The sequence below is a fragment of the Panicum hallii genome, chromosome 1 (genome assembly GCF_002211085.1).
Source record: "Panicum hallii strain FIL2 chromosome 1, PHallii_v3.1, whole genome shotgun sequence".
Taxonomy (NCBI): domain Eukaryota; kingdom Viridiplantae; phylum Streptophyta; class Magnoliopsida; order Poales; family Poaceae; genus Panicum; species Panicum hallii.
In genome coordinates this window covers 59,261,256-59,273,756 of record NC_038042.1, presented here as the reverse complement: position 1 = coordinate 59,273,756, position 12,501 = coordinate 59,261,256, and the positions used below count along the sequence as shown (strand labels likewise).

The following is a 12,501-nucleotide window of genomic DNA, read 5'->3' as shown; positions in this document are numbered from 1 at the left end:
CTTTTTGCACAAATTGTCACTGACAAAGTTTTTCCGGTCCAACAAACTTGAGGACAAGTAGACAAATCCACCAGCCACACCGATAGACCAAAGACGGTTGCAGGGCAGCAGCTCATATGGCACGGCAAGTCAATGGCATCATGGCTCGAGCGTGGCTGCTAGGATGTGCCGGCGAATTGAGCGCTTCCGGATGGTCATCCTTGCTACAGGAGCAGAGGAGCGACGAGCTGCTGCTGGATGCTGCGCTAGATTCCCGAGAGGTGACATGTAGGCCAAAATATGGCGGCGACGGGCCGGCGGCGGCAATGGACGGACGGGCGGGAGGCCAAGCCGGTGACGGAGAAGAGGCTGCCAAATGAGCCGGCCGTCCAATCGATACCAGGGGATTTTGCGAAAATACCGGGCCGCCAAGGGTACAGATGAAAAGTAATTTTCATAAAACCTTCTAAATTGGATCGCGATTAATAATCACGATCCGAATGAGATGGTTTATTGTAAATACAAACCAGTGGACTTTCATAAACCCGCTAGTTCGGATCGCGACTGCGAATCAGTGGCTAATTTGTAAAATGTTTGGCCGGCGAAATTGCCACCGGTGACCCGTGACTGTGAGGCGGCGCGGCCTCCGGCGACCCCCTCTGGCCCGCTGCGATGCATCCCGTGAGATCCTCCCTCAGGTTCACGCAACCATATTCCATCTGCAGCTCCCGTGCGCATCTCGGGGCCCTATCGGCCCTCGAGATGCGGCCGCGGCAGCACCGGCGCCGCGAAATAGTGGCTGGAGTCGGCGCCCGCGCACGGACGGCGGTGCAGTGGGATGGTGTCCTCCTGTCCCTAGGTTCTTTACCATTGAAGAGCAGAATGGCATGGCGGCAGGCAATCTCTGTTCTTCTTTAGAGGTAGCTAGAGCTCGGCTCCGCTCCTCATCTCCGGCGTCGCCGTCGTCTTACTGATTACTGAACAGGAGGCGTAGGCGGATTCACAGACTCACAACCACACCGGAATGCATCATCCGTCGCTCCTGCTCCGTTCGATCTGTTGCCCTTCAGGTATCTGGAATTCTGGATTCTGAAGCCTCTGATTTGGTGCGATGAAACTCGAGTAGAACTCTGATTTGATCTGCGCTCTTTGGCCATTTCGGCTTCGTGATCCAGCGTGGTGTTATGTACGGTATGCTTTGATTTGGCTCCGTGATCCAGTTTCAGACGATGCAAAAATTGACATTGTAATAGAAGGAGGAGAGAAATCATCATAGTTTTGCTTCTATGTCGATACAACAACCCCCTGTCCATCTGAGTTGTGTAATCAGTCTCTGCTCTCATACTTCAGAGCTACTCCCATCATACACTACATAGATGTTTTCCCTACCTCCAGCAGGTACACTACCTATTCGGTTCATTGTAGCTATCTATCATATTTTCCCTTTTTACCCTTTGCATTGTTCTTCAACTTCTGAATATTCTGATCTCAGTTAGATGTCAGTGCATAGATGTTTTTGTTTTTGCAGCGATGGAGAAATATGAAAGTAGGTCAGGTTTATTTCAGACTAGGTAATAACCTTTCTTAATTTTAGTGCCTTTTGTTGGGGTCCACTAATCTTTCTAAATTGTTGTGCTTCTAGTTGTGGTTCATTTCCAGTCAGGAAAGATAGAACCTTCTTTTTCTCAATCTAAAGATGTCTATTTATGTCATGGATCAATATTTAATAATTGACCATTGTCGTTATCTCTATTTTCTTTGTTAAAAAAGCTGGTTAGTGGAATGAGATAATATGCCAAAAGAAACTATTTTATGGTATTAACAACTGTTTTTGTGCTGCAGATATTCCTGTTTTCAGTGAAATTGGATCACATTGGTAGTGCAATTTAGTCTCTGGGCAGTGTAAGAGATAACATATCTCTGCTATGGTTTAGTGATTTGCATCTTGGTAAATGGTAATTTCGGATCTTATGTCTCAAATATGGCTCATGTTCCTGTCACTTGTATGTCCAACATCAAGAATGTCACTTGAGTTATCTACGTGCTATATCAAGTGTCGATTTTTGGCCATCCTGATGCTGCACCTTTTTATATATAAATTTCGGTACTAATTATTTATGACCATGAAAGTCGGAATAATTTTTCCATCGAGGGATCGGTGATCAACCACTGCATCATTTCTTTTTGAGATATGCCTTTGATTTCAGAAGCACTTCAAGTGTCTTTTCCCATTCACCTCAAACTTGGAGTACAAGCTCCTTCAACTAAAGCAAATAATAATTTCACCATTTCCCTCTTTGCTCTCGAGGATCAGTTCTTGGCTTTCGATGAACCTGAAAGCTCATAATTTATAGGAGGCTCCATTCAGTTAGGTTGTTGTACTTTCGACCTTTTAGTTGATACTGGAGAGGCTCCATTAAGTTAGGTTGTTGTAGGTCTGCTTGTTAGTTCATGCCTTGTCATCAAAGCAACTTCCTTTGTTGTTGGCCACAACCAAGACTGCTAACATGTTCTGGTACTGTTAAGTGACCATCATTTCTCAAGGCCACACCAGCTACTACATTTAGTGCAAAGTTTTCCTCTTTGCAATTGCTCTAACCACAACTTCGTTCCTGAATATCTTATGGCTTGGGAGGTCTTTACTTACACGATTTCTTTGTGCATTCGAGTTTAGGATCTATTTCAAAGGTCTAACCTTCTGTTAAATTAGTATGTAATTATCAGGATAAAGCTCTGCATCTCTCTCTTGTTTTATATAAAAATGAGATCAAGAACATGGTCCAGATAAGCGAATCAAAGTGAAGTCCTCTGAAGGTAAAGACATCTTCCATGAGGGTAAGCACATGGCGCCGACACATATTGACAACCCTTTTTCAATCAGAGAGCTGACTCTTCCCGAATTTGCCTCCTCTTCAGTAGATTCCAAGGGCCTTACTGGAGCACGGATGCGTAGCACTGCAAGTCTGCAACCCTTGATATAATCAATTGGATGCCTGAAAGGACATGTGGGTTCAAAATCATAAGCTGGAGAACAGAGATGCTTAACAGAAATTTTGACAATGATGTCATTGGATGCCTGTTTGACAGAGACACATGGGCGACACCACCCCTGATCATGGGATCAAACACTGCATCGTTACCTGAGTGTGCAGATACCAGGTTGTTATTTCTATTTTCTTTGATAAGGAGATACCCGGTTGATTTGGCATTTCTCTTAGTATTGCTGTACTGCACGTTCATACTCTGATTCTAAGGCTATCTCCAACCGTCGTTCTTTATATCCTTCTTTATATCCGTCATTTACAGACTTCTCTACAAGATTCTCTCCTCTATATCTCATTTCTCTATAACAACGTTCTCTAAATCTCGTTCTCTATACATTAAACCCTATATTAGAAACGTATTTTGTTCCAAATTTTTGTACGTACGTATTTATCATACCTCAAATGCTATGGACATATTTTATTTTTATTTAATCCAGTGTTTAAAACGTAAAGAGAAAATAGAGAAGAGTAGAGAGAATCTCTGTATATAGAGGAAACCTGTAGCGTTCTCTATTTTAGAGAACCATTTAGAGAACGCTGCTGGAGCGTTCAGAGAACGAAATCTTCTCTATATATATAGGATAAAGAACGGTTTAGAGTCTCCTGTTGGAGACAGCCTAACGTTGTAGCTGCACGCCTGCACTAGAATTTCAGTTACTGTCGTTTTACGCTTCCACTGAACAGCTAAACCATGGCGTTGGCCCCTGGTGCTGTCCGAGCCTGTCATCAGGTTACTCTCAGGACAGAAGTTACCCAACTGACATCTGGTTAAGCTTTGCTTTGTACTGTTGTAACTACACTAGAAATTCAGTGAACATTTCACTTGCTGGAGCTTCGTCTTCTCCGTGCCTGTGATTGTCAGTTTATTCTCTGACCGGGAGTGTCGTTATCGTTACTGGCTTACTGCAGCACAGATCGTCAGTCTGTCACAGACAATGTTTTTGTGTTCTTGGATAGGGAGAACCTGCTGACATGTTTCAGAGAGAAATCCGCGGGAGAAGAGATTACAGATGCACACGCAGCAATTAAGAATGGAGACAGACAATCAGGAGGCAGCAGCAGGGGAGGAGACGAGGCGGATTTTGGTCACATTTCCAACCACCAGCAGGCACCAAAAAGCCTCTTCTTCTAGTGCTTGTGTTTGGTGGATCTGAATCACCACCCTTCCTCTGATCTGCCCTCCCTCCCCTTCTCCTCCCCCTGCTGCGGCTCCGGGCACCGAAGCAGAGGAGGGGCGTCTCCAATTCCCCATGGCCACCAAGGTTCTTGACAGGCTCACGGTGGCGGCCTCGCCTCCGGCGCCCGGCGGCGTGCTCCCGCTCACTTTCTTCGACGTCCCGTGGCTCTTCACCGGCCCCGTGGAGCGCGTCTTCTTCTACCCCTACCCGCACACGGCGGAGCAATTCACCGCCCGCCTCCTGCCGCCCCTCGTGTCCTCCCTCTCCACCGCGCTGCACTGGTTCTACCCGCTGCTCGGCCGCGTCCGCCCGTGCCCGGACGGGGGCGGCGGGTACGAGTTCTTCTCCGCGGGTGGGGATGCGGGCGAGGGCGTCGAGCTCACCGTCGCTGAGAGCTCCGATGACTTCGACGAGCTGTCCGGCGGCGCCCCGAGGGATGTTGCCCGGCTGTACGCGCTGGTGCCGCAGCTTCCCCGGACGGAAGACGGGACCTTCGCTCTCGCGGCGGCGCAGGTCACGGTGTTCGCCGGCCGGGGGATCGCCGTCGGCGTGTCCATCCACCACGTGGCCTGTGACGATTCCAGCTACATGCACTTCGTGAAGACCTGGGCTGGCCAGTGCCGGGTGGCCGCCGGCGAGGAGTCCGCCGAAGGCGCGCTGCCACCGCCGCCGTTCCTGGACCGTGGCGTGGTCGCCGATCCCGAGGGACTTGCCGCCAGGACGCTCGACGAAATGCGTCAACTGGCAGCCAACGCCCCGCCTCCTCCTCCGCCACGGACGGGGCCGCCGCCGAAGCTGGTCATCGCGTCGTTCGCGCTCACCCGCGACCGCATCGATAAGCTGAAGCAGCGCGTCGTCGCCGAGGGCGGCGGGCGCGTCCACTGCTCGGCGTTCACGGTGGCGTGCGCGTTCGCGTGGGCCTGCCTGGCGCGGGTGGACGGCGGGTGCGCGGACGCGGAGCGGCGCGCGCACCTGCTGTTCTCGGTGGAATGCCGCCGGCGCCTGGCGCCGCCGATCCCGCAGGAGTACCTTGGCAACTGCCTGCGCCCGTGCTTCGTGGAGGTGGGCCTGGGCGAGCTGCTGGGCGGCGACGGCGTGGTGGCCGCGGCCGCGGCGATCGGCGCGTCCATCAGGGCGCTGGACGACGGCGTGCTGGCCGGCGCCGGCGGGTGGTTCCACAAGATCCTGTCGCTGGTCCCGGAGCGGCCGATGTCGGTGGGCGGGTCGCCGCGGTACGGCGTGTACGAGACCGACTTGGGGCTCGGCGTGCCGAAGAAGGTGGAGCTGGTGTCCATCGACAAGACGCCCGGCACGGTGTCGCTGGCGGAGGGGCGCGACGCGCAGGCCGGGATCGAGATCGGCGTGGTGCTGCCGGAGGCCGAGATGGCGCGCTTCAGCTCCTGCTTCTCCGACGGATTGGAGCAGCTGTGAGCACGGCACGCCTTGGCTTGCAGGTGGTCAGCTATGGTTTGGTGCTGCTTGTGAAGTTGTTTATCCGCATGCAAATTGCAATTGCTGGTGGCATAATTTGGTGGTTAAGGGATAGTAGTAATATAGATAATCGAAAGAAGTGTATATGTGAGAATCTTCGTTGATTGATAAACATGAGTATGATCAAAGTGCAGACTGTTGGACAGGCATAGTTACAGAACTGAATCAGGTTGGACTGACGAAACCAATTCTGAACTATCTGAATCTCTCGCTTCGCTTTGAATACCATCTTGTCTTTTCGACGGATTCGCCGATGAAAACAACGTGTAGGTGAGACGCGTCTGTTGTTATTCGTCTTCCAGCCAAATTTTAGGTCTCGCGTGTTCTCCGGGCATTGACCTCGTCGGATCAAATTCAGAGTAACGTTGCTCTGGAGAGGTCAGGGCAGGTCCTTTTGAGGTTAGGCCACGGCAAAATGCAGAGGTGTTCTTGTCCAAGATTTCTGGCTCGTTCGTTTCGTTAGGTGTCTGCATCATGGCATGAGCTTTCTTGGGCTGTTGCTGGTGCGGCCAGCTAAGCAACCGCAATAGTGCTACATCAACTACGCTGTTTCTTCTTGGCACAATCCCCTTTTTCGGTGGTTGTTGACCCTTCGTCTGTGGAGACGTAGAGCACATGTTTCCCTGGAATTCTATTTTTTTTAAAAAATAAGCAGCGTACAAAAGTTGAGAAATGAAAATTTAGCTCAGACCCGTTTGGAACTTTGGAATTGAATTCCATTCTAATAATCATAATTTAGACATAAATCTATTAAACTAATAGATCTATTAAATTAATATAATTATATACGTAATATATTTATATACTATTGTTGACCATGCGAGAGAGATACTTATGTGCTATATTTCTACTATAAATGAGTGTGCTAAAGAGCGTGGTATAAGTTACGGAATAGAAACATAGCTTAGTAGTGTATAGAATCAATTTCCATCTTCCATCTTATAAATTTAGGATATAAACTTTGGAAAGAAGTAGTTGGAAAGTGATAGGATGTTAAATTATAAGCTAAATAGTCTAATTTATTAAATAATTTATTAAGTAGATTTCAATTCCTCTGGGATTTCAATTTCGCTTGCAGTTGTTTGTTGGATTTGGGCCTTATTATGGTCTTGGTAGATATCATGTGTTTATCGGCCCAGCCCAGTGCGCATAGCTAATGAGCTAATGCTAAAACCAGGAAGCCCAGCCCACCGCCCAAATTCCTCCCCTCTCTTCGCCCTCACCGCCGGCCGCCGCCCTCACCAACCGCCCGATCGCCATGGCGCTGCGCCGAGCCGCCTCGCTCCTCCTCAGGTCCCGCCTGCGAGGCCCCGTCCCGACCCCCGCGCGCAAAACCCTAAACCCCCTTCCCGCGCCGCCACGCCGCCACTTCTCGCCGCGACCGCCGCCTCCCGTCCCCGCCTCCTCCGCAGCCGCCGCCGCCGTCGCGGAGGCCGCTGAGGAGGCGTTCGAGACGGCGAGGACCACGAAAGACATGCTCGCTGCCTTCTCGCGCCTCGAGGCCACCGTGCCCGCTAACGACAAGCGCCTCGCCCTCGCCTGCCTCAAGCTCGGCCAGCACCTCGAGGCATCGGGCTCCGCCGACCCGTCCCGGGTCCTCTCCCTCGCGCTCCGATGCCTGGGAATCCTCGAGGCGAACCCCAACGCCTCGACCTCCGTCTCCGCCTCCGACGCCGTCTCGCTCGCCATGGCACTCCACCTCGCCGGCTCCGCCTCCTTCGAACTCTCCCGCTTCCACGACGCGCTCTCCTTCCTCGCCCGCTCGCTACGCCTCCTCACACCGCTCATCCCCGATAGAAGCGTCGCATTTGGGGTTGGGGAAGAACCGGAAGGGTTCGACGTGAGGCCCGTGGCGCACGCGGTGCGTCTTCAGCTAGCTAACGTGAAGACGGCGCTGGGGAGGCGGGAGGAGGCGCTCGCCGACATGCGCGCCTGCCTCGACCTCAAGGAGTCCATCCTGCCGCCGGGCAGCAGGGAGCTGGGAGCAGCGTACCGAGACCTCGCGGAGGCGTACGCCACCCTGCTCGACTTCAAGCAGGCTCTGCCGTTGTGCCAGAAGGCGTTGGAGCTGCATGAATCGACGCTCGGCAAGAACTCTATGGAGGTTGCACAGGACAGGCGTCTGCTTGGGGTAATATACACTGGGCTGGAGCAGCATGAGCAGGCGCTTGAGCAGAATGAGATTTCGCAGAAGGTGATGAAGAGCTGGGGTGCAGCTGGCCCTGAGCTCCTGCACGCCGAGATTGATGCGGCAAACATCAAAATTGCATTGGGAAAGTTTGATGAGGCTATCAGTGTGTTGAAGAACGTCGCTAAGCAGGTGGAGAAGGACAGTGAGATGCGAGCTCTAGTGTTCATATCAATGGCGAAGGCCCTTGCTAATCAGGAGAAGGCTGGGGATACAAAGAGGTGCTTGGAGATTGCTTGTGACATACTGGAGAAGAAGGAATTGACCACACCTGACAAGGTGGCAGAGGCGTATATAGAGGTATCCTCACTGTATGAGATGGTGAACGAGTTTGACAAGGCGATATCTTTGCTGAAGAGGAGCCTGGCGATGCTTGAGAGGATCCCTCAGGCACAGCACTTGGAGGGCAATGTAGCAGCAAGGATTGGGTGGCTGTTGCTCTTGACTGGCAAGGTCTCGGAAGCTATCCCATATTTGGAGGATGCAGTGGAGAGGATGAAGGACAGTTTTGGTCCAAAGCATTATGGAGTAGGGTATGTGTATAACAACTTGGGTGCTGCGTACATGGAGATGGACCGACCGCAGTCTGCTGCACAGATGTTTGCACTCGCCAAAGAAGTCATGGATGTTTCCTTAGGGCCTCATCATTCAGATACCATTGAGGCCTGCCAGAGCCTTGCTAACTCATACAATGCTATGGGAAGGTACTATTTCACAAATGCATTACAATATAATTTCTTTCGTTTCTCTCTCAAAACAATCTTTAGCATGATTTTATTTGTTAGCTACTCAAATATAACCAGACACAAAATTAGATATTCTAAGATAATTCACATGCCATTGTGCATATTTGTGTTCTTAAGATAGTTTGAATGGGTTAGTAACTTAGCATATACTAAATACAGCTTACGCTCAAGTACACTCCATTTCTACTGTTGGATGTTAAGATACTGGAATTACAAGGTAGATATTGGTGCCTTGTTGTCTTGTATACACAAACTTGGTCGGCAGCATAGTGGCTGGTTCAGACATGCTGTAAGCAGGGGAGGAGCTGTGTACAGGCCAACGTGTGGCATGCCTATGCAACCTTCAAAATAGCATACTGTACTAAAAAAAAGGAAGCCATCTCTAGACCTTATAATCCAATCATGTGGTATTGGCCTCCTCAAGATTTAGATCAAGATTACTGGCTGTAAGATGTTAAGTTCTGTTACTGTTTTATTTTTTTAGGAACGCAAGCTGCTTTGTTTCCAACTTTAATATTTCCTCATGTTTCTGACTACAGTTATGCCCTGGCTATGGAGTTCCAAAAGAGAGTGGTTGATTCATGGCGAAGCCATGGCCCTGATGCTAGGGATGAGCTCAAGGAAGCTATTCGACTGTACAACCAGATTAAGACAAAGGCCCTCACATCCCTATCACCCGGAGGTCCAGCAAATGCATTGCCCGAGCCTCAGGAACAGGAAACAGATTCTGATTCCGCCAAAGCTGTGCAACAGTAACCTCTAAGTTCAGTCTTGAGGCAATATATTTTCTATTATTATAACATATTGGTGTCCAGTTCGTGGTAGAATTAATCTTTCCTGAATATGTAGCTATTTCCATTAAGAGAAGTTCCGTACCATCTAGAAGACTTGACAGTCTTATCTAAAGTGATCAAATGTGCCTTTTTCCACTTCATAAAGAATAGGTACTTGATGCAATGCAAATATTGGTTGAAGAATTTGAGTTTCTTGTTAGTTGTTACATGTAGTAGTACAAATATTTGTATTCCAGAAATCAATGTTTGGTGAACTGCCAGTTCCCTGCAGCAAGGAAGACCCCTGATCAGTCAAGCTATGATGTATTTATGACAGAAATTTCCACACAGTCTGCCATTCAAGAAGTTTTTTGGTGGGACTTTTAGGTCTGATGTTTAGATAAATATAGGTGTAAATTCAAAATGTTTATCTTTCTGTCATTCCGGTTTTATGTTTTTCTTTGTCCTTTAAGAAAAATTAATGTTTCAACTTCTATGGTAAGACTTAACGCTGCCCTTTCATAGTTTCATCATTAGATGATTTACTTTTCTGTTATGTACTTTGCTGTCCTATTCTCTTTCTTACACATACCTGTGAGATCTGAAAGTTGAAATTATGGTAATCATTTTCTTATCTAGCCGGTGAGCCCTCATTATAATCGTGTGACCATTCTGTGTCCCACGTGTCTGCAACTTTAAGGCAATTTTCAGCCAAATGAACTGGCCGTGCATTTTTTTTTCATGGACTCGTGCAGGCTGGAAGACTTTCATGTTTCTGTGATGAATGTTCTAGTACAAAAATGCACATCTTGAGTTGAACCATGAAACATTTCAAAACCGTCCTTTATAACCATATATCTTGGATAATGCTAAACAGTTGAACAGATGATGGAAGACACGATGCCCCAAGGTATCACATTCCTCAGCAAAGAATATTGAGCAAACTAAAAGCCCTATACACTACATTGAGCTGCTATCACCATCATCCCCATGGAAGTGAGTATTCCTCTGCAAAATGTTGTGAATCTGCAGGTGAACCTCCCCACCAGCCATTTCGCCCATGGAGAAGGACCTCCTCAAGGGAATAACATCTCTGTCCCGCCTCTCCGTAATGCACTCATCTGCCTTACTGCTGATATCGATATCACGCCAAGCATTGCTGCTCTTCCTCTTGTCACTGCTGGCCTGTTGATCTGTAGCGGTGTCTCCTGCAGATTGACAAGACGCCATAGCCGTGCTGGCTTGCTGCTGCTGTGCCCGCGTGGGTTCTTCATCTTCCTCAGTGGTGGGGGTGACCTGGATGGCCACCTCGTCGAGCCGCGGGAGCTGATCCAGTGGCGGAAGCAGGCAGTGGCCGGTGATGGCTGCTCTGCAGAGCGGGCAGTTGGCGTTGCCCTGGAGCCAAGTGTCAATGCAGTCGACGTGGAAGACGTGGAGGCAGGCAGGCAGCATCCTGACCCTCTCCTCGTCCTCAAATTCACCGAGACACACCGCGCACTCGCTCATGGGGGCAGAATCAGCGGCGGCGGCGGCGGCGGCGGCGGCGGCATTCTTGATGGCCTTCCTGTACCTGAAGGCCGGCAATGCCTGGATGACGGCTTCCTCGAGCCCGCGCGCCTCTGTGGGTGGTGCGCCGGAGACTGGGAGGCCGCTGGTGCCAGAGGTGGCAGGCTGGCGCTGTCTGCGGCGGGCAATGTGGCCGGCGGCGTCGGAGGGGGAGCTGCGGTGCCACTTGAGGCAGCACCGGATGATGAAGACGTAGTAGGCGAGGAGGAGCACGGAGGCGGTGAGGATGCCGAGCACGGTGAGCACGAGGATGGGGAAGCTGGTGATGGATCGCGCGTGGTGGGCCGAGGTGGAAGAGGAAAAGGAGTAGGAGGGTGGCAATGGGGGCGGCGGTGGTGGTGGGAAAAGCATCGCTGGAATCTGCGGCATCGGGAAGATGGTGCTGCCCCGGCCTGCATCCATGGATTCGACGATGAGGCTGCAGAATCGGCGGCAACAAGCGGTGGGTGGATTCTACAACCTGCAGTCCTGCAGGCTAGAGGTGAGCAAGAAGGGAATTACAGGGGCTGTTGACGGTGATGCATATGTAGTGTGTGGCTCGGAAGGTAGGAGGGAAGAATGGATGGTGAGGTTGGAAAAACGCGGTGATTGAGGTATGGAAGAGAGGAGACGAAAGGCATGAATTGAAGCAGATGGAGAAACGCCTAGTGCGTGCAGTACTCGGTCTAGAAGGAGGTGAGGCGAGCAACAGTGCAAAAAGGTGTCTTTGAAAAAAAAAAGAAGGAAAAGCAGTGCAAAAAGTTAGCGATCAAAGAAAGGTGAGGGGGCCCTGTGAAGCTTTGATGTGGGTGTGCAGCGGCGCGGGATGGAGAGCGGAAGAGGAAGGAAGGAGACGGTGGAGCGGGAGTAGAGGAGAGACAGGGACACTCTGTGTGCTGACGAAGCTGATGCGGTCGAGCGAGTGAGACAAGACGACGACGCGGCGCTGGAGCATTTTTCTTCTCCGTCGATCGTACGTGCGACGGCGGTGTTCCCGGCGAGACTTTCGCCCCCGTCGCAGGTCAGGGCTCACACGCCAACCCTCCTGCGGCTTCACAGCTGCTGCTGTTGCTTAAGGCGTTGCGTTGGATGGTTCCGTTTGTTTCTTCTCTGCTACTTGTAAACGTGGAGCCTGGAGGGAGCGGCGGGGTAAAAATAAAATGAAATTGGGCACGACTCCATTTGCTTTTGGTCGGTCTTTCTTTCCTTTTTGGGTCCCTGCACACCAATTATTTGCTTGTTACAGTGCAACTGATGCAGCGATGCTGCTAACTAAGAACGGTAAATGAAGTAAATTCCCATGATTATTGTGTATGGTTTGCAGTACAATTCAGGGCAGGAGATGATGGCCTTTGACAGTTCGTTGTGGGTTTAGGCTATGAGCTAGAGAGCCTGAGAAAGTGCAGTAATTCTCGGATTACATGCATCGCCGTTCTCTATGTAAGCAGATCGTAATCAACAATCATAGTGCTTGCTTGCTTGCTTACGATGAATGAACCAATCCGTACGATAGGATGGGACGCAGAAAGATTTGAGTAGAATGATGGAGATAATGCG

General features: G+C 50.4%; 3 protein-coding genes across 6 annotated transcripts; 2 read left to right on the top strand and 1 right to left on the bottom strand.

Moving 5' to 3' along the window:
• The first annotated feature begins 1,821 nt into the window (after window positions 1–1,821).
• On the top strand, window positions 1,822–5,890 carry LOC112881950 (coumaroyl-CoA:anthocyanidin 3-O-glucoside-6''-O-coumaroyltransferase 2-like). Of its 3 annotated transcripts, none has more exons than XM_025946918.1 (3): window positions 1,822–2,814; window positions 2,899–3,138; window positions 3,981–5,890. In XM_025946918.1, exon 3 carries the CDS (start codon window positions 4,274–4,276, stop codon window positions 5,630–5,632), a length of 1,359 nt encoding a protein of 452 aa, XP_025802703.1. In that variant the 5' UTR covers window positions 1,822–2,814; window positions 2,899–3,138; window positions 3,981–4,273; the 3' UTR covers window positions 5,633–5,890. The 3 variants fall into 3 exon arrangements, with proteins under 3 accessions (XP_025802703.1, XP_025802776.1, XP_025802851.1); XM_025946991.1 differs by having other exon boundaries at window positions 2,896–3,138; XM_025947066.1 differs by lacking the exon at window positions 1,822–2,814 and having other exon boundaries at window positions 2,870–3,138.
• A 1,000-nt stretch (window positions 5,891–6,890) lies between these two features.
• Window positions 6,891–12,094, top strand: LOC112892071 (protein KINESIN LIGHT CHAIN-RELATED 2-like). 2 transcript variants are annotated; one of them, XM_025959153.1, is made up of 4 exons: window positions 6,891–8,584; window positions 9,166–10,309; window positions 10,432–10,507; window positions 10,614–12,094. In XM_025959153.1, exons 1-2 carry the CDS (start codon window positions 6,951–6,953, stop codon window positions 9,380–9,382), a joined length of 1,851 nt encoding a protein of 616 aa, XP_025814938.1. In that variant the 5' UTR covers window positions 6,891–6,950; the 3' UTR covers window positions 9,383–10,309; window positions 10,432–10,507; window positions 10,614–12,094. The 2 variants fall into 2 exon arrangements, with proteins under 2 accessions (XP_025814938.1, XP_025814929.1); XM_025959144.1 differs by having other exon boundaries at window positions 9,166–10,507.
• On the bottom strand, window positions 10,360–11,367 carry LOC112892085 (RING-H2 finger protein ATL16-like). Its single transcript, XM_025959162.1, has one exon. It carries the CDS (start codon window positions 11,365–11,367, stop codon window positions 10,360–10,362), a length of 1,008 nt encoding a protein of 335 aa, XP_025814947.1.
• Window positions 12,095–12,501: the final 407 nt, after the last annotated feature.